At 38.3% G+C, this 24,704-nt stretch overlaps 1 protein-coding gene across 4 annotated transcripts in view; it reads right to left on the bottom strand.

The window, feature by feature from the left end:
* Window positions 1–1,004: 1,004 nt before the first annotated feature.
* RALY (RALY heterogeneous nuclear ribonucleoprotein) overlaps window positions 1,005–24,704 on the bottom strand; it is a 270,649-nt gene continuing 246,949 nt past the window's right edge. For 3 of the 4 annotated variants that reach the window (XM_087720328.1, XM_087720329.1, XM_087720327.1), the window contains 6 exons: window positions 15,965–16,015; window positions 12,932–13,092; window positions 9,158–9,271; window positions 7,462–7,616; window positions 4,612–4,660; window positions 1,005–1,539 (listed from right to left, as the gene is read on the bottom strand). In XM_087720328.1, the coding sequence (XP_087576454.1) occupies window positions 4,616–4,660; window positions 7,462–7,616; window positions 9,158–9,271; window positions 12,932–13,092; window positions 15,965–16,015 (526 nt within the window). In that variant the 3' untranslated portion in view covers window positions 1,005–1,539; window positions 4,612–4,615. The remainder of the gene's footprint in view (window positions 1,540–4,611; window positions 4,661–7,461; window positions 7,617–9,157; window positions 9,272–12,931; window positions 13,093–15,964; window positions 16,016–24,704) is intronic. The other variant, XM_087720330.1, reaches the window with a different exon arrangement.

Below are 24,704 nucleotides of genomic sequence, written 5' to 3'. Positions count from 1 at the left end.
TTGTTTCCAGGGTGGCCCAGAGGGCCAGATCTAAGGACCCCGTGTGCCGGATCTGGCCTGCGGGTCTTGAGTTTGACACCTCTGTTCTACAGGGTAATGTCAGCACTGAAACTCCAGTGAATATAGATTACATGGGAGGGCATAAACTTGCAGCGTGATAGAATGGGGATCTCACACTATCTGTCCCAGAAGTACTCTGGGGTTATTTTTTTGAGCTATGTTTCCTTGGCATAAAGGCTTGGTAAATTATTGCCGCCACCATTATTCTCCATAAGAAGATCTCACTTAGTGTCTTGCCCCTGAATCCAGCTGTGTTTGAGAGTCAGGGCTCTCAGTGCCTTTGTCACTTTCTTCCCAATTTCTCCCCCCCCCCCATTTTTTTTGTCTGTATCTTTTGGTCATGTAGCTTTGTGGTTTGTGGCTAAGTAAATCTGCTTTTCTTACCCCTCCGTTTTGGGCAGTAGACCAAGCTCCCAAGAAATAAAATCAAATTTTATTATTTTCTTTTTGAAAAAGAAATGACAAAATGTAGGAACTCTTCTACCTAAAGTATTATGATTATTTTCTTCTGGCTGTCACTTAGATTTCATTCTAAGTTAAAAAGCAGCATATGATAAAATTGAAGTTTAGTAGAAAAAGCACAGGGGAGGCAGTAGAACCCCCCAAAAGGTATGATTATTCAATACTCAAAGGATGTGGAATATTGGCTGATGTTGGTAGCAGGATGAAAGAAGAAAATGAAATGGAGTATCCAGGAAAAAAATATAACTAAAACTCTGAGCGCTAATTGTGGCAGCTTCCACGTATAGTTTGGTTTGGACACAATTTTTAATGTACATTAAATGAGAACAGCATAGAGAGCAAAATATTCAAAGAAAATAGGCGTTGGTAGTGTGAACTAAATTATCCCATGTGATGAAGAGGTAGCCCGAATCCAATATAATATTTGGAAATGTATCTTATTCGAATAGCAATAACAGAAAAAAAAAGATACTGGGCTTACATCATGAATCAAGTTTTTCCTTTTATTATACAGGATTTTATGTACAAATCCCCCTCCCCCATTTCTTCCATTCTTCAGTCTTGCATTTGTTCATAGCAAAACAAAGTCTAGGAAGCATTTTGAAGATAGCTAGGAACGCCAAAGTGACCAAACTTTGCAGGAGAAGCTAATAGAGAAGAGCCAAAAGAATAAAGAAAAGAGAAAAGAAAAACAATGCTTGCCTGTTTTTAACTTGTATTTTCAACAAAGAAATTGTTGTAAATTACTGTGCTTTGAGAGACGCAATCTTCTGTTAATATGTCCTGAAGAAGAGAAAATCCTTACATCTGGTTGTATATCTTCCAGTAGAAATCCTTAGAAGGGTAGGATCAGATCCTCTGAATTTGGCCCATATGAAAATGTGATTCTCACCCTTTCCTGAAAAGTAGTTGGAGTCTGAAAGATTGGATTACCCTGCTAAGCAAACAACGCTCCATCTATTTTTGAAGTTGGCAACTAGGAATAAACCATCTTACAGTATTGTACAAAGAAGGAACCTTGAAGAAAAAAAAGATAATGAAGGATAATACAATTTTGAAGTAGGCTTCAGTTTAATAAATCACACAACATGTTTTGTGTTTCTTAGTATGGGCTGGTTGAAAGTATTTTCATTTTAGAAAAATGGTTTAAAGGAAGAAATATATGTTTCTTCTGCACTTACCATAGATTTCTTTTAATTAAAAAGAAATCACGACATTTTGTGCTATCTATCTTTTCAATTGCCCATGTTGAGACTCCTAGGGCTAGCTTCTGTGTACCTTTGGTATGAAAAAGTGTAAATTATGTTTTGGAACCTTAGTGGCTGCATTGCTGAGGCATAAAGTGAATGTTTCATTCAAAATTCTTATGAAGTGCCTGGGTCAAATATTCAAAATATGCATACTGTATGCTGTATGCCCCAACTTTAGACATTGTTCCTTTCTGCTTTTATAATTATTTGTCTTCTTAATCCTTAGGAAACTGTATGAAGAATTGTTTTACTCCTGAGAACAAAGGCCAGATAACAACCACCTTCATCTTTCTAAGTGACATCTCAGATTATAAAGGGTAGATTTCCTAGTGCAACTATGCAGGAAATGGCACTGGACCAAGGCTAAAAACCAGTGACGTGCGGTAAGGATTACGGTTGGTGAGGCAAGAGCGCAGCAGCGGCGAGAAGCAACGTCCCCGCTGCTGTGTCCGACAGGCATCTCGCGTTTATGGTGAACATAAATGCGAAACGCCTGTCGGAAACAGCGGCGGGGGTTGCTTCTCTCGCCGCTGGCTCTGCTGCCTCGCCCCCCGCCTCCTCCGTCCCCGCCGCGAGACGCCTGTGACACAGTGGCGGGGGTGCTGCTTCTCTCGCCGCTGCCGCGCTCTGCCGCCTCACCCCCGCCTCCTCCGTCCCTGCCGCTGTGTCCGACAGGCGTCTCGCGTTTATGGCAGACATAAACAGCCGCGAAGAAAGGGGAGAGGGGAGCAGGATGGGGCTCCCGGTGGTGGGGGAGAGGGCTGCCCCTCTCTTCTCAAACAAGGCTGCCCTCCCTGCCTCTTCCCCTTCCCTCTCTTCTCAAATAAACTCTCTCTCAAATTGAGAGAGAGTTTGTTTGAGTGAAGTGAAGAAACACACAAACGCACACACACAGACAAATTACTCACAATAAAACATTACTTACAAATTACAATAATTTTGAATTCCTCCCCCCTGCCCCCTCCCTCTGACCCTTTCATACCTTCCAGCTGCGTCAAAAATGCAAGATTTGGTCTAGCCAGGGCCAGGCAGGCTAGGATAGTTGCTGCTAGAGTCACCACGTGGATGACTCTGTTTAAATGTTTTAAAAAAGCCTCTAAGCCCTCTGCAGGAGGAGGCGAGAGAATCATGTGCCTCATTTGCATAAGAAAATTTTCGCTTTTTAACCCTTGCTTAACACTTAAAAGGCGAAAAATTCCTTATGCAAAGGAGGCCCAGAGTTCTCTATCCTCCCCCTACAGTTAACACTAAGCAGACTCAAAGTCACTGTGACTTGGAGTCTGGCAGCAACTACCCTGGCCTTTTTAATTATTTTAAAAATTCTTTCCTTTTCCTCGCTTGACTAGTGAGGCCCCACCTCCCCCTGCCTCCAGTGACTGCACGTCCCTGCTAAAAACCAAATGGATCATTATGAGACAACCTGGCTTAGCAGGCATGATCCAGATTTCAAATGCAAAACCATACATTATATATTGTGGAATTATACTCATTGCACATCATGGTACCTCCTGTCTCAAGAAAGTAGACTTTCTACAGACTGTTTTCTTTCCTGCTTTTAGGAAGGAAAAGCTCTATTCTGCATCTCTTGATACAATGACTATTTTAGTAGTGAATGCTGATTACAAGGCTCCCAGTTTAATACTAAGATTTGGGATGTATATATTTATGTATGTATGTGCGAGTAGTAATGATAGTCCATTGGGATGACTACTTTCCTATGTTCTACAAAACTGCTTGGAAATATTGGTCCATGTGTCTTCTTTTGAATTCCAGGCAGAGACCCAATGGCACCCCTATAGATCAATATTTGTTCAGCAAAACATATCAAGAAAGGTTCTAACTTCTTGTGGTCCTCCCTCTTTTTGTTGTTGTGATATGCCAGGCAAAGGAAGGAAGGAGAGGATAATTAATTGGTTTACTATTTCAAATTATATACTATATTTTCTTTTTTATATGAAATGTCAAGGGCAATCTGTCACCTTTGGAAGCCATATTAACACTGGAAGCTTCCACGCTGCCACATTCTTGTGCTTGGGAAAGTAGGAGGGGGGATTTAGTAGAGGGAATATAGGCAGAACAGCATTCTTCTTTTCGGTCAAGGTGATGGCATTCCTGCATCTGGAGGAGGAGTGGTTGAGTGATGCCTTGAATTGGGACGGATTGGGATTGGACCATGTGATGGACTGATGGGTGCAGGGGATGGGTTTTGACTTCTGACTTAATGAGGGAAAGCCCGGAAATCTCAGATTCGGGTTTCCCCAGATGTGCCTGTATACCTACTCTAATAAATGGGAGCTTTGAGAAAATGCCTGTTTCAGAGTTTCATTAGAGTTGGAGTTTTCAGGAACGTTGACATTATCATTAATAGGTACAATGAGTAGAGAAGGTTGACAAAAATATGATTATGTAGCCTGATGACTATCAAGGGACAGAGAAACAGTTGTTAATCATTTGTAAGACAATCTTTCTTTTGCTATCTTTTCTGTAAATCCCCTTCATCCTTTTCTGTTTCTTTTCATGAAAGGCAGAAAGGCAGCTGAGTTTCAGGACAATAACAGTGGGCTGACAGTATAAAAATGCAAGTAATTTCCCGCTACATGTGTGTGGTATCATCTGATGCATGTTGTAGTTCTTCTGTCATCCACCACTATGAAGTTATAAATAGCATGATACAAAGTAATAAATGTTTTGTCAAGAAAAAAAACTCACCAAAAAGGAAGAAAGAAAGTAAAACTTAAACATGTGTTATTAAATCAAAATATGAATAATTAAATATTATTTTACACAATTCAATGTGATTTTGATGTCATAAATGGAATCTGTAAGTTTTAGAATATACCTAATTACTGTAGGCTGGAGTCTTCCACATATGTGAAATGGCTATTCTCCTGAAGAAGCAGGAAAGAAAAGACCAAAAAAAAAAAAAGAAAAGAAAAGAAAGGAAAGAGAAAAAGAAAGAATAAAAGCAATCCCCAAATATACATTTATACATATCTACTTAAAAGTGAAGTCATTTTTAAACTGAAAGAGACATTCCTAAATAGAATTTGTAGGATCCCCCTTCTCCTTTAGATTGATCACTTAAGCATAAATAAAGATCAGGAAATCAACGCACAAAGGATAAAAAGAGCATCTTTGGTTTATGCATGCTAACTTATTCTCTGCAAATGAAAGGTTTGCTATAATTTTTCTGTTTTGCATAGGAAGAATTACCAGGGTTTGGATAGAAATTCTCTATTATAATAGGGAAACCAGGTAGCTCCTGTGCCTGTTTATTAATTTTTTATTGATTTGTTTGATCTGTAATTTGGCAGTTTTAAGGAAACTTAAAATGGGTGTACCGGAGCCAGTCCGGAACACCGGATACCGTTCCGGTATGGTGCTCCGGAGGCCCCACACTCCCACCCTCGCTCCTTTCCTACCTGTGCTTTAAGCTTTTGGCGCTTCTGTACACGGTGCATACGGCGCCTGCGACACTCTGCCGAGCAGCTGGAGCGTTGCAGAGGCTTGCGGAAGCATCACAGGCAAGTACGACGCACATGCCCACCGTGTGCGTGCATATGGATAACGCTGAGGCCATTCCAACCATACTGTTTGGAACGGAATCCAGAACCCACCACTGCTTCACATCAACCTGAACTAGGTAACCATGCATTCATTCATTTAAATATTTATAACCTATCTTCTATCAAAAACTAAACTAGAACATTAAGATGGGATAAGAATAATGATTGTTTTATTTATTTATATTCATAGAAGATTCATAACAGGTCCTGTTCACTTGGCCAATGTACATTCTGTCCCATTTCAAAGATGTGAATATGGAGATGTAATGAAATACCTGGAGTATAAAGCTTGTATTTCTATGCCAGACACAAATATTTGTAACATTAAGTGGCTTGGTGATCAAATATTTGCAATATTAAATGGCTTGGATTTCTTTAAAATATATTTAAAAGTTAATCTCCACTTTTGGCAAAGAAAAAAGTGACTTATGACCATTTTCACACTTATGACCATTTGTAGCATCCCCATGGTCGCATGATTTACATTTGGATGCTTGACAACCAACTCACATTTATGACAGTATCTTTGGGTCATGTGATCATCTTTTGGTAACCCTTTGACAAGCAAAGCCAATGGGGAAACCAGATTCCCTTAACAACTGTATTACTAATTTAACAACTACAGTGAATCAGTGAACAAATGTGGTGAGAAAAGTTGTAAAATGGGGCAAAACTCACTTAACAAATGCCTCACTTAGCAACATAAATTTTGGGCATAATTGTGGCCGTATGTTGAGGATTACAGGTGCTACAGCCACACTACATGGATACAGTACTGTGAAAATTAGATGTTCAGCTGAGCGATGGCATGAGGGCAAAAACTGTTCCTGTGTCTAATTGTTTTGGCATGCAATGCCCTATAGCACTGTCCCAAGGGAAGTAGTTGAATAGTTTATGTCCAGGATGTGAGAGATCGGCAGATAACTTCTCAGCGCTTCCTCTGACCAATGCAATATGGAAGTCTTCTATGGAAGGCACACTGGTTGCAATTTGCTGACTAAATAGCAAGGGGGCATTGGAAGTATAAGTATTGACTCAACATCGAAAGTTCAAAACATTCTTAATGTTCCATCTCATCCTGGGCACCCTTTTTTTCAACTAATACCATTACAAGTAGAAATAGGCTGAAAAACAGGTTCTATCCCAGGGCAGTAACCATATTGAATTCTATTGTATAGTGCAATATTAATGCAATATCAGGGGTTTTCAATTCAATTGTATAGAATGTGAAGGATGTGTGTTTGTGTTTTATTTTTATAGTTATAATGGGCATGACAAGGGCATTTGATTTCATTGTAGGAGGTGCAATGATAATAAACTAAACTAAACAAAACAAAACATGGCTTTGACAGGTGGATTGGAATGTCAACTTCTGAAGATATCACCGACAAGTGTGTCACATGATTCTCAATCTTACTCCAATACCCAAATTTAGAACTCTGTTTTTAAAAGATGTCATTGCAGTGGTTAGTTTTTAAAAGAAATGAGGGATTCATCTTTCCCATACCTTCTCCCCTACTAAATAGCTTATTTCCTTTGCATTGTTATGTGCTGAATTTGTTTTTAGGACTGTAATTTCATTCCCATCTTTATATTCAGACAATAGCATATCTGAAAGTAAATTCTCTGGTATTAGCTAAGGATTTACAGATTACAAAACCCCAGTTCATTGATATTTATGGAGATTCTCAGTCATCCAGGTCATGGTTATCCTAAAGGTCCTTTTTTTCAAAACGGCAACTGGATTTTCTTTGTTTCTCCCTGAAGGACTGAAGAAATTTCTTGGATGAGAAGCAAAATGTCTTCAAGAAAAAAACAAAGAAAGCCCAGATGCCTTTTGAAAAAGCACCTTTGAGTCAGTTCACTGATGATGCAAATTTGAAAGATAAAATCTCATTCTTTAGCATCAACAAACACATTAAATGCTTTCTTTCCTCAAATGAAAAGGAAAGGATATGATCTGTGACCCGTCTGTAATTCATTATAATGTTAAGAGATAATTTTATCTATTAATGGCAATGGGAAAATATTACTTTCCCCTGAAGACTGAGAACTGGTATAACTGTGTAAATCCAAAGTATAGCACGTGGATGTGAAACCTATGATTTCCTGCTACACCTTACCAATTCATCATCACAATCATCCTGCACAAGGCCTTCCTCCTCCTCCTCCTCTTCTTCTTCCCCATTTAATGGCTCTTCCGTGTTCGCCTCTGCTTCTGATGATGTGTCTTCCTGAGAAATTTCACTTTTGTTTCCATCTGCCTTTTTTCTAACTTCTGCAAAAAAGCCAAATTGTAAAATACCGATGTGATTTGAGGACCCTGTTTCGTTGGCAGGCTTTATTTGGCTTATCTCAGAATATCTAAATAATCAAGAATCCAAGCTGGAAACTAATTGAGTTTCACCAACTGTCCCTGTATGTTGCCACATTGGGAGCATCATGAAAAATTAAAATGGCACCTGGACTCCAATGCTAGGAACATCTTATCAGAAAGAAAAAAAAATGAATGGAATATCTCTTGGGGAAATGTCTGCAATGAGTCTTAACAGAGCCTATGATCCTGACATCTTCCCAAGGTTGCCCAGAGAAATACCACTTCATTTCTTTCCCTTTTATCATTTAATAGCTGGTTATTCCAAAGTATAACCTGAGATTAATAGCACAGAGTCCAGGCTTAGAGAAAAGTAGTCTCACAAATAATTCTTGGCTTTGTTTACATGACTTGGTTAATGTTATTAACACATCTAGTTAGTTTCATTGTAACTTAATATTTTTTGTGAACCCAGGCCATATGATTACTTTATGGTTCAATACATAATGCAAAAACAGAAAATGGGTTAACTGGAACAAACAACAACAGGTTAACCTTGGTGAATGCAGTCCATGAATTAAAATTGGGCATGGTTTAGAAGCAATACAAATAATCAATTGGGGATTTGGGCTGGATGAAGAAATGAAAAACATTTAGAATATTTCTATTCTGTTTCTTTTTTTGTGTGTTAAATCTACTACTGCATATAGCAGGGGACAGGCAGAAAAAAAAATCAAGGTGGCTTGCTGTCATTTAGATATATGAAATAGAGCAAGGATAGAAAGCCTGTTAGGCTTCCAGATACAACTAGATTGTGGCTCCCTTCATCTGATTAAGATTGATGGAAATTGGAATCCAATCTCTGGAGGACTGCAGCCTATGAATAGGGAAATGATGTCCTTCAGAGGTTTTGGACTATGTAATCTGCTGAGCTACAGATTCCTATCAGTCTCTGCATCCTTTACTAGCACAACTAACCAATGAAAATATATTCTCAAGGAGAAAAAATCAGCAGGGGAACCTCAGAATACTTTTATATTCAGATGGGAAGCCTGATAGTTTTTTGAAATCACAGGTTTCCAAGGGCTATTTGGTCTTGTTCTGCTATTATGATCTTTATAATACAGATGCCAGCGAAATATGCCCATACTTTAGATTGCCTTGAAACAGTCACTTATATTTAATAACACTGATGCGGTTTTACCCAATATGGTGCCTACAGACAGATTGGATTATAACACCATTAATCATCATCCACTTTGGCCCTTGCTGGCTGGAGGTGCTGTAGTTGAAGATGGAGAAACACACACAACCCCTGTACTGGCTCCTAGGAATGGAACAAGGGCATCAGAGAGCTGGACTGTAATTGCAAAAAGTACCAAAGGTCTTTTGTCCTGAACAAAGGAAGGCCAGCCAGTACTAGGAACCTGGCGCTGACTTTCTGCACTTGAACTCCTACTGTGTCTTGGTGTTATTGAGGAGGCATTTGCAATCAGCCAACTGACCTGTGGGTGCTTTCTGTTGTTCAGCAATCTGCTCCAATCTGCCCAAGAGAGCATCAATGTTGGATTTGATCTGCGTCAGCTCAGTTTTAATTGTCTGCAGTTCACTGCATTTCACTTGGAAGACAAAAAGTTAGAAGAAAGCCTTATTCTTTTGTCTGGTACGAATGAGCAATTTGCTTGAGCAGAGATTTAATTATACTTCACATATACCTTTTAAGTTGCAGGTCCTGCTTGGCGTCCGTCACAATAAGGGCTTATTGGGTTCAGTATAGGACAGGGTCTCGTTTGCCTTTCATAGCTGAGGAGAAGACAGGAGAATTTTGGCAGGTACCATTTCTCCCATCAGAGTGCACCATCAATGGGAACAAACTACCAAAACCTAAAGGCTAGTGCACAGCTACTTAAGGGTTTGGAAGCCCTGTGCTATATTGACTCTGGCAAGAGAGTGATATTGTAGGTATCAAAGGATTCCTTTTTTAATGCTTAGAACGGCCTCCTGCCACACTCTCCCAACTTTGGTGAGGTGCAAAATTTGCAGCTCTGAGCCAATAAAAAAAACAAAAGAGGAATCTTTCACCTCATTCCTTGAACTTTTTAGAAAGAATTCCCCTTAATTTATAATTTACATAACTACTTAGTAGTTGACAAAATGATCCTTATAGGTAAATAAACACAAATATATGCATCACATTGAACGGACATGTTGAACTCCTTTATTTAGGATTCTCCATTACATTATTTCCTTATTTTTGTGCCATCTGTCAAGTGGGTTCTGAGCTGTTGACAGACTGTCTTAAACTCCACCCTGTCCCTTTTTGCCCCCTTGGATTCTTTTTAAATCATATTTCTTTTCTTTTTGCAAAACTGTATTTCCCGATCCCACTGCTATTTCCTTCTTGTATCCAGATCAGCTATTTGGGGCAAATTACCTCTTGGATCCCTCAGATTGCATCCAGCCTGACATTTACTTCCCAGCCTTTAATTTCATATAATTTTCACTCAGTCTTCCATGTTGGCAAAGCTGAGAATACTGTTTTCACTGGAATGTTTTAGTTTCTTAGGAAAGGAGGAAAGGAGTGTTTTCCTATTTTTATTTCCAAAAAATCTGGTGCATGAATGATGCAGTACAGTTCAAAAGAAGTTCATTAGATGAATGATTAATTCAATAATAGAACAGAGATGATAATTTGAACATCACCTTTTTATTTTTGCAAAAAGCTCAATCAAGGGCATGTATTTTGTCCTCCAGCCATTTAGTCTTTTGTTATTCAGTGACAGTTTGAATTCAGATGTTTCTGGCTGTAGTTACCAAACAATTGTATCTCATTGGCAGCCAGTTTTTGTGGTAAAAAGTACTGACAAAACATTAGCTGAACGGTCTTGCTATGGAGACCAAACTGGCTCATTCTACTATGTATTTCAAATATTTTCTCTTTCACTAAGTACTTGGCTTGATGTATTTTTTCCTTTTTTTCTGTGATGAGTATGTGTCTATTTTTAATGCTTCATTTATTTCTTATTGTCATTGTTTATAATATATTTTGCTTGTATTTTTACAACTATTCCCTTGAGGGCAGAAAAGTATGATATTAATAAATAAAAAAACAAGCATTCTTTTCTTTATATAGATTCATTTTAATTCACAGGCTTGGCAAGATCATTATCAGCTCATTCTATCCTTGCCTATCCTGACCAAATAACCAGGTTGCCACTGACTCCATGGTTAGGGGAGATAATGTATATATCATTGAATATGAAATATATTCCAACCCACTTAAAGAAACAGTTCTAAGATCTTTTACTTAAATAAAAAGCCTTTCCTTGCCCTGGAAGGTATCTTAATTATGAGCCACTCTCAAATCTTCCATTTGTAGGTAAGGTGATTAAGAAAGTGCTGCCCTCATCCAAATGCCTTTGGATGAAACTTACTGTTTGGACCCATTTCAATTGGGTCTTCGTCTGGAAGCTGGTACCAGAAATATTTTAGTCGTGTAGTTAATGGACAACCGGAAAGTTAATCAACCTAACTCTACTACTATCTGACTCCCAGGAACATTGCTCAGTTCTGGTAATGTTTTAAGTCAGTGTTTCTCAACCCTGGCAGCTTTCAGATGTGTTGACTTTGACATGCTGACTTGAGAGTTCTGGAAGTTGATGTCCACATTTCTCAAAGTTGCCAAAGTTGAAAAATACTAGCATAAGTGACCATTTCCACCTTTGCAGTTCTAAAGACTGCTTCTCATACTATCAACCTACCTAGTTAGATAAATCAGCAGTTTTGAAGATGTTCTGTAATCAGAGGTGGTATTCAGCCGGTTGAAATCAGTTTGGGCTCACCCATCTGCCGTGGCTCTATGCCATCCTATTTAGCCATGTTTTTCAAGCCGCGTGCATGCATGAAAGCCCCACGCGCCAACATGGAAGCCCGCACGAAGTGAGCGTGTGTGCACATGTCGAACTAGGGGTAAACTTCTGTGAAACCCACCTCTGCCTGTGATGGATTGTGACAATAACTTTGAGGAACAGCAGGAAGTGCCACAACCCAGGCAACAGTCACATAAAGAGAAACCCAAGTCCAAAGCAAGATCTTCTGCTTCTCTAGAAAAAGAACATTCAGAGTTGCATGATTGATACCAGTCCTTTGAGTTAGACCAGACTTGAACACCATGGTCATGAATACTGAAACGACTTTTATTACAGGATTACAGAAACAGAATCTCGCTACTCTGAGTGTGTCTCCCTATTCCCTACTTTTACCAGAAGGAGAATTAGGGAAGGACAAGTCAGATATTTTCTCAAGTTCCATTCCTGCTTTAGACTCAGATTTTATCTTATATGACCTTGCCTTCACTGTGGCTGTTCCACCTCTTTGTCAGGTCATTACATGCCCACATTCCAGAAACTGAGCTATCTGGTTCACAGGAGAGGGCCTTCTTTTCTGGGGTTCCCAAATGGTGGAAATCTCTCCTCAGGGAGATGAGTTCTCCAGCACCCTCCTAATGTTTAGGGAAATGGCAACAATGCATTTCCTACCAAACTTTGAAGAGATATTGATTTAATGATACCAATATTAATTCTGATTTCAATTGTATTGCTTTTACTCTCATGTGTGTGTTTTATTCTTACTCTGCGGTAAGATGGGTGGCCAATAAATTTATTAAATAAAAAATGTTGTTAGCAGCCTAAGTCAAGATAATCATTGACTTAGGACTATATTAGATCCCCCCATTATGATTTTAAGTCATAATGGTTTTAAAACAGGCCAGTCATGTGACTGACCTGATTTCATAACATTTTTGTCAGTGGTTTTTAAGTGAATACAGTGTTCATAAATTAGCTGCTGCAGTCATTAAGCAAACCAATGGTTTACTATTTACATTTTGCCCCCCGAAATGGAAGTAAATGGGTTTTCTTTTGGCAAAACTGTCATAAAACCTGGTCATGTAATGGTGGAAGGCTGCAAATATTCATAAATATGTCCTTGTTGAGTGCCCAAAATTCAATGACTGGGAGAGGTGTGTGGACATCAGAACTTTGAAACTGGGTCATACGTAGCCCCAAGATAAAGTCCATCATAACTTCAAATGTCTACCTGTATGTAAGAAACAGCTATTGAAATAAATTCAAGAATAAAATAAAACCAATGTTTTGCAATATATGAAACACTTATCAGTAATTATGTTTGCTATGTATGTCTGCCCTTGTGCATTTTGCTTCAAAGGCAAGTCTGAAACCATTATAAACATTACCTCTGCACAGTAGCATGAAACTTACATTTTAATTTGGCGGAGCTGTTCACAAGAGCAGCAGATCTGGCAAAGAGCTTGACCGGGATAGTTGCTTTGACACGTCGCACTAAAGGTATGGTGACTCGTGGCCGCTTCACGGGAACCATCCTGGGTATGGGGGAGACTCTTCCTCGATACTCAAAGAGTCTATACAGAAGAAGAAGAAGAAATGCTTTCCGGTAGTGATTCCAGCCAGATACATTAGGAAATATTTCAAATCAAGAGATGAAAACCACTGATGCCCTCTAGAGGGAGCTAAGACTTCATCCATTCCAGCCATCTGTTCTTGCCTGGGCAATAAAGCCCATCAGAGATTACAGTTGATCATTAAACTACTGAGGAGAGGTATTGTTCAACCATTATCCTGCAAGTTAATGCTGACAACTCTCAAAGAAGTTATTTAATAGGTTGCTTTAACAGCAAGATTGTTGCCGTTAATTCGTTTTTAAAAATACTTCAATGTTTCATATTTGAGAATTCCTTAGGCAAATCTCTGGGATATTAGAACAGATCATCCAAGGCAATTATTTTGCTGTCCTATCATAGCATCTTCCCCCCTCCACTTGGAGCCTACTCATTTCTTAAAACAGGACACAAAACTAAGATGCAGCCAATAATATTTATACTACATTACACCAGGAAGGAAAAAATACAGTTGCTTAAGCAATTGCATCTGGATCCTTCTCAGCCCCTAATTCCCAAAGTCTTTTAAGAGAGCTAAAGAGGTTGAGGTGATAAGAAGTAAAAGACCTATTGAAAAACATGTCTCACTTTGGTAGAGAGCAAACACCTGGAAGCAAACTGTAATAATATATATATATATATAGATCTGGACTTTGAAGCTAAACTTTAAATGTACCAAGTGCTCTTCTCAGATTCAGCAAAGATTGATTCAGTAACCTCTGGGGAATTTTGTAGTTCTACCTCTATGCTTCATCTGCTACTAGTTCAAAACTTTGCTATTCGTTCATGTAAAAAAAAACACCCCATAGTTGCATTTTAAAAAAGTTAAAATAAAGTTCTTTTCATATACCTCATGACTGCTGAAACCCCTGTTTTACGGCCAACTGGGCACTTCTATTTTGATTTAAAAAATGTTAATCTTTTGGAGAGAAACTGTATTGTACAAATGCTCAGACACCTTGGTTTTTCTTAGAAATGGAAAGGAAGAAACAAGACAGCCTTTGGGTTTATTCAGTGAATTCAATTCTCTAGTCAACAAGAGAACTGTCGCTATTGCTACCTGCAAACGGCGATGCAAGAGAACTCAATGGACACTGAGTGTGTTTGATGCTTTTAGAATGGGGCTATTGAGTGGCTACTCCAGTGACAGTGGTAAAATGACAAGCCCGCTATATCTGGGCTGCAAAACCATGGACATCTCCTTCATGACAGCAAAAAAATTTTTGGGCAACCCTTCTGGGGTTTTGCCGCTCCAATAATCTCAATCATGAAGTCCTCTGGCATAGTTGGCTGAAACCCTGTGGAGGAGATCTCCCATAGCATTTCTTACAGGATAGGTTGTTTTGGGGAAATGCAAGCAACCAGTGGAAAATGAAGAAGTCAAGGATTCCTCATGGACATCTATACTATAGAATGTTAGCACCGTAGAGGAGCAATCTCCTTAACAGAAAAACTGTAAGATATTTCTTCAATACCATAGCTGTACATAGTGCAGAAATTCAAGGCACGTGTTTTGATCATTTCATTTCACTCTTTGGATAAGAACACATCTGGAACATCTGTCTGGTAATTTGTTAGAGGAATGGAATCTTTACCATGAAAACAAATAGAGGGCTATTATATTTCTGTCACAGATTCTAAATCAAGAGCTAGTAAAGTTTATTACAACCATGCTGTTATCTTTTCAAACTGAAAAAAAATTGGAAGTGCCCTGCCTTGACAAAGAAATAAACCAGAATACCCAAAAATATATGTGTGTTATGTCTCACTAATTTAACTTTCTCTAACAATTATATTTTTATATTGTATAACTTAATTTTATTTTGACAAAATTGTATCAGAATTGTATAAAGTTGCAATTAGTATTTTAATATACCGGAACCCTAAATTAATTAACAAGATCAAGGATATCCTGTTATGGGATTGTAAGTAAACCATATTAAACTCACTGAAACTTCCTTCTGCACAGGGTGCTTTAAAGCTTTATTTTTTTAAAATGTAGTTTATATTTTCACTTTTAGTTTTGAACAATTACAGGTAGCCCTCAGCTTACAACTGTAATAGAGCCTGCCGATCATGGTTTGTAAGTGTCGATGGTTGTAAATCGGGTCACCCATGTGATTGACCCAATTTTATACCTTTCTTGCAGCAATCATCAAACAATAATTATGGCATTAAGTGAACCAATGGTTTGCTATTTTTATTTATTTGCATCTCATCTTTATTATTTTTACAAATAAGTCAAGGTGGTGAATGTATCCAACATACTTTCCTCCTCCTATTTTCCCCACAATAACAATCCCTGTCCTGCCTTCTAGTCTGGTGCCTTAACCACTAGACCAAACTGGTCAAAACTATAGGACAGTTTTGCTAAAAACTGGAAGTAAATGCCAGTTTTTATAAAATACACGTGACTATGGGATGCTGCAAATAGCTATAAATGTGGGATAGTTGCCAAGCACCCATGTGCAATCATATGACTGCGGAGGGTGGGGGTGGGCTCCAGTTCTCAGAACTTCGGAACCAGTTCGTTAAGTATTCACAGGGAGGCATGTCGTAACTTAGAATGTCAGTAAGCAACTGGTCGTAAGTCAAGGACTATCTGTATCCAAGTTTTCAGTCATTTAAAGAAATCTTTGCATCCATAGAGCCAAAAGCAACATATTTAGAAAAGTGAAGAAGCCATTCACATAAAACCATGGCAGGGTAGAAAATATAAGCAATCTAAATTTGCTTTGCGCAAGCATTATGAAAATGCTCCCTTATGTTCACTCTATTTAAAATAAAAGTAAAAAGCAATCAATGTGACAGCCGTCGTCTTCTCTTATTTGCTCACCTGTCATAGAAGTCATCTCTGTAGTAATCATAGTCAAAGTCATAGCCACTGCTTTCAAAAATAAAACAAAAAAGAATAGGATTAGTACTATGCTTCACCAATTACTTTTTTGTAGCAACGTCTGTAAAGTAACAGAATTCATTCTCATAGATCTGGAAGGAAAACAGGAGTTCTGGATAATATATATTCAGATAAGTAAAACTATATCACAAAGAACTCAGATTTACTGTTGTGTTTGTTTTAGGACACAACAAGGCATTTGGCAGCATCTACAAAAAAACACGTAATCAAAAACAAACAACCAATGGATTTTCATTATGACACAGATTCTTATCAATGTTACAATGACATGCAGAATCTCAGCTGGCAAAACTTCATTTGGCTCACATACAATACAAAACATACAAATTGTACAAATATATACAATCTGCACATTTTTCACTCTGTGACAGGTGAACCAATCTCATAATGCTTATTCAAAATCCACGGATTTATGTGTGACCTGAATTATTGTTTGGTTACTAAAAGATAACTAGGTAGCAGATGGGAATTCTGATCTAGCCAAAAAAATAGTAGATTGGGATATCACAGGTTCTTCCTTAAAATTGTATGCAATTAGATTGACCTAGACTCAAAAGAGCTACAAAAGCATTGAATTGGATAATAGTTGTTTATATCTCTTAGACATCACTTATACCTATAAGTGTTACAAATGCAAATACATACATGTTGAACCTCCAACAATTGAAAGATGCTGTGTTTGACAGGGTAGCACAGAGAGCACTTGCCTATAAAGTTCTCAAGAGTCCAACACCACTAAATGGTCAAAACAATAAGAGACGGGAACATGTGGCAGCAGAGCTTCTCACACCTGTTTCAAGGTTGCTGCTTCGTAGCCAATGCTGCCCTGCTGAGGCTGTAGAGAGCCTTCAAAGGGGAGGCAGGCTGCAGAGGAGCCTGAAATTTTTTCTAAGCAGCTTGCTCTTCCACCATTATGGGTTTGTATATTTTAGCTATAGCACCTGTCAAGAATTGGTTCAGATGCTATAACTACTGTGTCAGTGCCAGTGGGTGACTTAATAGGCCACCATTTCTATTTCTCTTCCAAGAAGGATATTTTATACACAGTAATGAAAGTATATTATTGCAACCCTTCCTAGAAGAAAACTTCAAACAGAAATCCAGCTGGCAAATCATAGACATTGAAAGCTCTGACATTTCCTAGTAAAAAGAAGTGTAGTTAGGAACACATTTGTTGGAAAGGTCAGCTTAAAAGTGAAAATTTTAATTTTAGCTTGACACCTTTGGCTTGGTGACACGAACATGACATTTCAAGACAATAAAGGCCAAGAGAGATTTAAAGCTCAGTATCTCCATCAAAGCAAGCACTCTATGGTTGACGAGTGCAGAGTCTTCTGTATAAAGCTGGGTTAAATTTTTTTTAAAATTATTTTTTATTAACAAACATGTAAAATACACACACACAAAACTTAGACGTACACCACATTTACACAATACAATACGAACAGGAGCTTCCTGTTCTTTCTAATAGCAATTATCAATCGATACCGCTCACCTTATATTATTTCCCCTTCTATTGTATTTCATTTGGATTTCACCATTCTTAACCCTCTTATTTTACTCATAACTATTATTTTTGAGTTTTGTTATAGTCCTTCATTGATAAAAAAAGCTGGGTTGAATAAAAGAGGACTCAGTTGGTGACTTTAGTGCATTGGGTTCACATGTTTTTCCATTATAATATGGTTTATTTGGTTTTGGCTTTGGGTATTGAGCAAATTCAGTCAACTCTTACTTCTCCTATAAACCATAGGAAAACAGGGTTTAGGGTGCATCAGAGGTGGGTTGCTCCCGATTCGGCCCGGTTCAGCCAAATTGGTAGTGGAATTCAGGACTGGGTCACAGAATCAGCAGTGACCCAGGCCTGCCATGTCCCCAAACCGGTTCCCTCGCCACTGCTGGGCCACCGCCATTTTGGTTTTTAGTGACTGTGTGTGTACAGTTCACAGTAAATTGTTCTGTGCATGCCTAAAGAACAATTTTCATTGAACAGCACCCACGTATTGTGAACTGGTAGTAAAACTGACAGCAACCCATCCCTGGTGTGCATAAACCTAATCATTAAATTAGTACCAGTGGGTGGCTATTACAATAAAATAGGATAGTCTCACAATTATATCCTGACCTTCTTAGATGGAAGAAATAATAAAATATTATTGGTAGATAGAAATAATTGTCCTTAAATTCTATTTCAATCAATCCTAGCAGCAAATTTTTGGGATCTGCAAATGGCCTTATACCACCTGTTCATTTATTTTTTTCAATCAAGAGCTTTGAGGAAGGATGCTGATTTTTTTCTGAATATATTGGAAGTCCCATCCTGCAATTTCTTTTTGTTCTTTCCAGTTCAGTATTGACTGCACTGAACTGCAGGAGTTTCTAACATTTCAGATAGGTATTGAACTAGAGGCTGCCCTATGTTCTATGTGGTTTCTGCACAGACTATGTATTCTCATTCCTATTTCTTCTAGTTTTTATCAATTTCATATCCTAGAATGCCATGAAATGAGATTGCATATATATTAAAGATCTGATTTTCTTTATTAATTTGTGACAAACATTTGCAGGCTGTTTATTTAAACATACAATTTGCATAGCATATTTTTCCCTGAAGTAGCTTACTTCAAGCTGCAGTTAGATTATAAAGAGGAAAAAATGATTTAGCCTTGTTCTTGCAGCATTATTTTTATTGTGAAAAAAGCTATCTCCCCAAAGCCCCAAATTGGGACCTATTCAAACAAGCAATTTACCTTTCACAGACTGTTAAAAATAATAGTGCGCAATCTCCCTTGGATTGAGCTCAGTTCTTGATGGTTCCATGGATAACTACAAACAAGTTATTTGCCACAGCCATTTTCCAGGAAGCTGTTTTGATTTTTTTTTGCCTAGCCTACAAATGACCCATCCAAGGGGTCCAGGCTTTTGCTGACGACCTTGTTTTTATTCTGGAGGATCCTATGGCTTCTGGGATACAACTTCTATGTAAAATAGAGGAGTATGGTATGATAGCGGGGCTATGTATAAATAAAGAGAAGACAAAACTGTTAATTAAGAATATGACTTTGAACCAGAAAAGGGAAGTACAAAGCCTGCTAGGGATTAACATGGTCCATAAAATACAATACTTGGAAATTTGGCTCACGGAGAGATGTTCCTCTATCAAAGTAGATAACTATATGAAATTACTACAACAGGTACTAAGGACATGACTAATTGGAGTGGTAAACAACTATCTTTGATGGGCAGGATTGCGACAGTTAAGACACATGTACTACCGAAATTTTTGTTTTGGTTTCAAACGGCACCAACTAAATTGGACAATTTTTTTTTAAAATCCTTTGGAGAAAATAGTGGCTCAATTTATATGGCAAGGCAAGAAAGCACAAATCAAAGCCCAAATGTTGCAAAAACGTAAAGAACGGGGAGGCTTCAGAGTACCCAACTGGGAAGCATATTATAATGCAGCAATTATGACATGGGTGAAGGATTGGGTGACGTTGAGTAGAAGGCGCCTATTGGCTATAGAGGGACACGACCTCCCCCAGGGATGGCACGCCTCCCTCTAACAAGAAAGAGATACCCCCCCATAGGTACTTCATGGGACATTATATTTGGAAGATTTTGATGGGGGTGTGGGAAAAGATGAGAAAAAAATACTATCTTAGGGTTCCGTGCTGGTTGGCACCGTTAGAGGCCTTAACGCATCCCAGTGTATTTAATTGGACAAGAAACATAACATATAAAGACATTATGACAGAAGATGGCAACATGAAAACCAAGATGGAATTAGAGCAGCAGGGCAGGAATCTGGAATGGTGGGAATATTTACAGATTAGAAATAGGTTTAAAAGTGATAAGGTACGGTTTGGGATCTACCTAAACCCTCAGGGGCTAGATAAGATTTTGTTTGGTGGAGATAAGAAAATGTTATCGAAGATTTATCAGTTTTTGACCTGTCAAGATGCTAAAGAAGAGATGGATAAAAGCCTTCTAATAACATGGGAGAGAAACTTTGGTTATGAGATTGAAATGGGCAAATGGTGGGATCTATGGAGTAAGACTATTAAACTTACAATATCTACAGCATTTAAAGAAAACATATACAAGATGGCTTATAGATGGCACCTCCCCCCAACGAGGTTAGCCAAAATGTTTCCTGGGTTATCTCCACTGTGTTGGAAATGTGGAAGAAGGGATGGCACATTCTACCATATTTGGTGGTCTTGTATTGAGGCCACGAAATACTGGAGAAGGATTCAAAAATGGCTAAAAGAGGTTACTGGGGCAAGCATGGAATGGAAACCCGAGAATTTTTTACTAAGCATACAACCAGAAAACATGAGTAAATATATATGGTATTTGAGCCTACATATAATTGTGGCTGCAAGAATAACCTATGCACAATTTTGGAAATCTACTACCATACCGCCGGAAGATGCCATAATTAAAAAGATCTATGAATGTGCAGAAATGGACAGAATGACGGGTTGGCTGAGGGACAAAGGAGAAACAGAACATTATCTTAGCTGGAACCTATGGTATATGTGGGCGACAAGGAGAACAGCAGGGACTTAAAAGGGGGAAAGTTAAATAGCAGTTGTTAACAATGGGAACTAAAAGTGAACATGGGTATTGTAATAGATCCCTGAACTTTGTAACGAGAAGATGTTGCTTAGAGACTAAACAATGAGGAAGGAAAAAAAAGTTGGGCTGTGAATGACTGTCACCGCGGGGGGGGGGGGTTGTATGTTTAAAACTGTATTTGTATTTGTATGTTTTATCCTTAAAAAAATGTATAACTAATAAAGACTATTTTTAAAAAAATGACCCATCCAAGTATTAATTAAGTTTGATCTTGCTTAGCTGTTCTGTAAACATTCATTCTACTGATGGCATACATTCTACTGATTTTATTCTATACTAACTGATAACCCAGTGTTGCCTGGGTATTTATTTATTCCAATCCTGTATTAGACAGGAATGGCGATGTCAAGTGGCAATGGAATGGGCTCTCTTCCCTCCTTCCATGAACGTCACTGCAATTCCTGAAGAGGTGATGGCAAGAGCAATTTCTCCCTGAGCTCTGATTTCGGCGACAATCAAATTAGTTAAAAATGTTTTCCCTATGCCCCCAGAAGCATAATTTCTAATGTTGGATTTTCTCCCTTACCAGAGGGAACCCCCTTGTGGAGTACTGTGAAGCTGTTACCATGGCAAATCTACTGCGCTGTACAGTAGAAGCCATTTTAAAACACAACAGGCTGTATTTTAACAGAACACGCACACCAAGGGTTGTTAGGGGTGTCTTACCCAGAGGTGGGTTCCTGCCGGTTCAGCCCGGTTCAGCTGAATAGGTAGTAACTCAGCCAGACACGTGACTGTACCTGTTCTATCCTAGACACTGCCATCTTTATTTTCTGTTCTGTTCAAAAAATTTTGGGCACTGAATCGGTAGTAATACCGGCAGGAACTCACCTCTGGTCTTACCCCCCCATAGTATTTTTCTCCAGAGAGTAAGTCATATGTGTACCAAGTTTCATTGAAATTGCTCAAGGCGTACACACAAACAACCATTTTTATATACGTATATAGAAGATATAGATAGATTCTAATCAAATACAATGAACAGAAATTGAAAATAACTCATGAAAAAAACTGTTCAAATGTTATACAAAGTCACATCTGTGTTAGCTGTAATGCTCAACTTTTATTAAATACAAACCATATGTGCATTCACACATAATTATTGGTCTAGGTCACACAACATGCTTAGCAAGGTCAGTTAAAGTTGTAGCAACTACATTTGCATAAAATGCTAACTGCTTTACTCTTAACTTTCAGATTTTTTTTTTTGCTCTGAAATGGTATCTTTGTAAAGATAACCACTTTTTCCATTGTTTATTATATACAATGGCTAACTTCATGAATGAAACTAAACCAAAACATATAATAATAATAATAATAATAATAATAATAATAATAATAATAATAATAATAATAACAACAACAACAACAGAAAAACGAACTAAGAACAGAAAAACGAACTTGAATATGGTCTGGATTGATTACAAAAAGGCATTTGACTCACTGCCACATAGTTGGATCATAAAATGCTTAGAAACAACTGGTATTAGCAAAAATATTACATCCTTTACTGAAAAGGCGATGAAACAATGGAGAACTGAGTTGGCAGTAGGGAATGAGATCTACGGAATGGTTAATATCAAGCGAGGAATTTTCCAGGGTGATTCACTTTCACCTCTTCTCTTCATCATCGCAATGATCCCACTATCAGTAATCTTTAAAAAAATGAAATTAGGCTACCAAACAGCCAAAGAAGCTGAAAAAATTTCACATTTACTATATATGGATGATTTGAAACTCTATGGAAAGTCAGAAATAGAAATCCAATCATTGACAAACACAGTCCGAACATCAGCCTGAAAAAGTCACTGAAAATCAGATGGTCAAGATCTTGTGGGATTTCCGTATACAAACCGACAAAATACTGGCGCATAATACACCAGACATCACACTGGTTGAGAAAAATAAGGTCACAATCATAGACATCGCAATACCAGGTGATAGCAGGGTCGCCGAGAAGGAACATGAAAAAATCGCAAGATACCAGGACTTAAAAATCGAAATTCAACGACTATGGCACAAACCAGCAGTGGTAATTCCAGTGGTAATTGGCACACTGGGTGCTATTCCAAAAGCACTGGAATTACATTTAAAACAGTTAAAAATTGACAAAATCACCATCAGTCAAATGCAAAAAGCCGCACTGCTTGGATCTGCACGCATATTAAGAAAATACGTTACGACGTCCTAGGCCCCTGGGTGGGGCCCGACTAGTAACCAATGCCAAATCCGGTGAAACAACTGGCCGCTGTGATACAATTGTATAATAATAATAATAATGGCTTGTGAACAAATCATGCAGATTTGGTTGATTTAATTCAGTAACCCCAGTTTCACTGTGTTTCTATGTTAACACTATAGCAGTGTTCAGTGTACAGCTTCTGTATTCAGTGTACAGCTTCTGTATTATAAAAAGTCAAGGGAAGAAACTGGGCACATTGAAAAGCCCTGATCAAGCCAACCCACTTCTCATCCAACATGCCAAGTCCAAATGACAGAATATTCTCAGTTAAAATTGATATATTTGGTGCCATCATGTAATATAACATCTGTATGTTTCAACTCTGAAAGCTTCGACAATATAGATTATGTGTGTACATTTCTGCCTATTTATCTCTTCTTGCAGCAGTGCAAAGTGTTAGGATCTAGATACTTTCTAAAATTAATAATATTGTAATAGTCATGCAATGGCTCATGAGTTCAATTCCTGAGATGAGGCTTGAAATTATAAAATAAGACCTGGCTACCAAACCATTACAAGTCCCAATTAGGATAAAAACGAACACGTATTGCCTTCTGTTGGTCTATGTAATTTTTTTCAGATAGCAAGGTAAAGGTAAAGGTTCCCCTCGCACATATGTGCGAGTCGTTCCTGACTCTAGGGGCGGTGCTCATCTCCATTTCGAAGCTGAGGAGCCAGCACTGTCTGAAGACATCTTCGTGGTCATGTGGCCAGCATGACTAAAAGCCAAAGGCGCACAGAACGCTGTTACCTTCCCACCAAAGATCGTTCCTACTTTTCTAGTTGCATTTTTTACATGCTTTCAAACTGCTAGGTTGGCAGAAGCTGGGACAAGTAATGGGAGCTCACTCCGTTACATGGCGCTAGAGATTCGAACCGCCAAACTGCCTACCTTTCTGATTGACAAACTCAGCATCTTAGCCACTGAACCACCCTTTTCAGATAGTAGGTTTATCCATATTTTCAAGAAGAAGATATTCCTTCCTCCATTTAAACCATTGAGAAATATCAGAATGTGTTAGAGCCTCATAGATTGCTATAGGTACATAGGTCTAAAGATCATTTGTTAAGGAAACAAAAAGTGTCTTGCAGGCTGTACATTGCTTGTTTGCTATTCTTAGTGTTCAAATTCCTTTCCAGACAAGTCGGATGAAGTTTATCATTGTTATAATAAAGACAATCATGCCCCAAAATATCCTGTATTGTATTTCCAGGGACTGCTGTGCCATATTTGTTCAGCTGTTCTTTTTCCATGCTATTAGTTTATTTTAAGGCTTTGTGCAACTTTGCACGCAAACTTCAACATAGCTTCAAAATTTTCTTTCCAAGTAAAACTCCCCTTCCAGGTGGTATTTCAGGGCAGTCATCTAGCTTCTACCTGGATGTTCAAAAGAGACTCTGTACATGTCAGAGCAAACATTGTACATGCCAGGACAAAATTCAAGACAGAAAAATAAACGAACAACTTTGTTCATTACTTTGAATCAGATTATTTTAACAATGTGGACTAAGATAATATGTCTCAAGGGAGAACAGAGTACTTTACACAGCCTAATTTGTCTACCTTCTATTTACCTCAGTCAATGTGTAGGGCTACAGATCCTTCCCATCTAGGCTAGCGAGCCTTGCATTCCTTTCCAAAGTTAAGGTCCACTTTTAGAAGCTGCCACCCTACTGAGTCTATAAGGAGGAGGGTATTACCAAAGGGAAGAAGGTCTAAGTCTTCAGATAGCCACAAATAATTGCTGCTATTTATTCTTTAATTCTTCAATA

Source organism: Thamnophis sirtalis, unplaced genomic scaffold, assembly GCF_051295495.1.
Source record: "Thamnophis sirtalis isolate CommonGarterSnake01/CBP01778 unplaced genomic scaffold, rThaSir2_p1.2 scaffold_7, whole genome shotgun sequence".
NCBI classification, from domain to species: domain Eukaryota; kingdom Metazoa; phylum Chordata; class Lepidosauria; order Squamata; family Natricidae; genus Thamnophis; species Thamnophis sirtalis.
The sequence above is the reverse complement of the archived record's forward strand: the minus strand, read 5'-3'. Positions and strand labels throughout refer to the sequence as shown.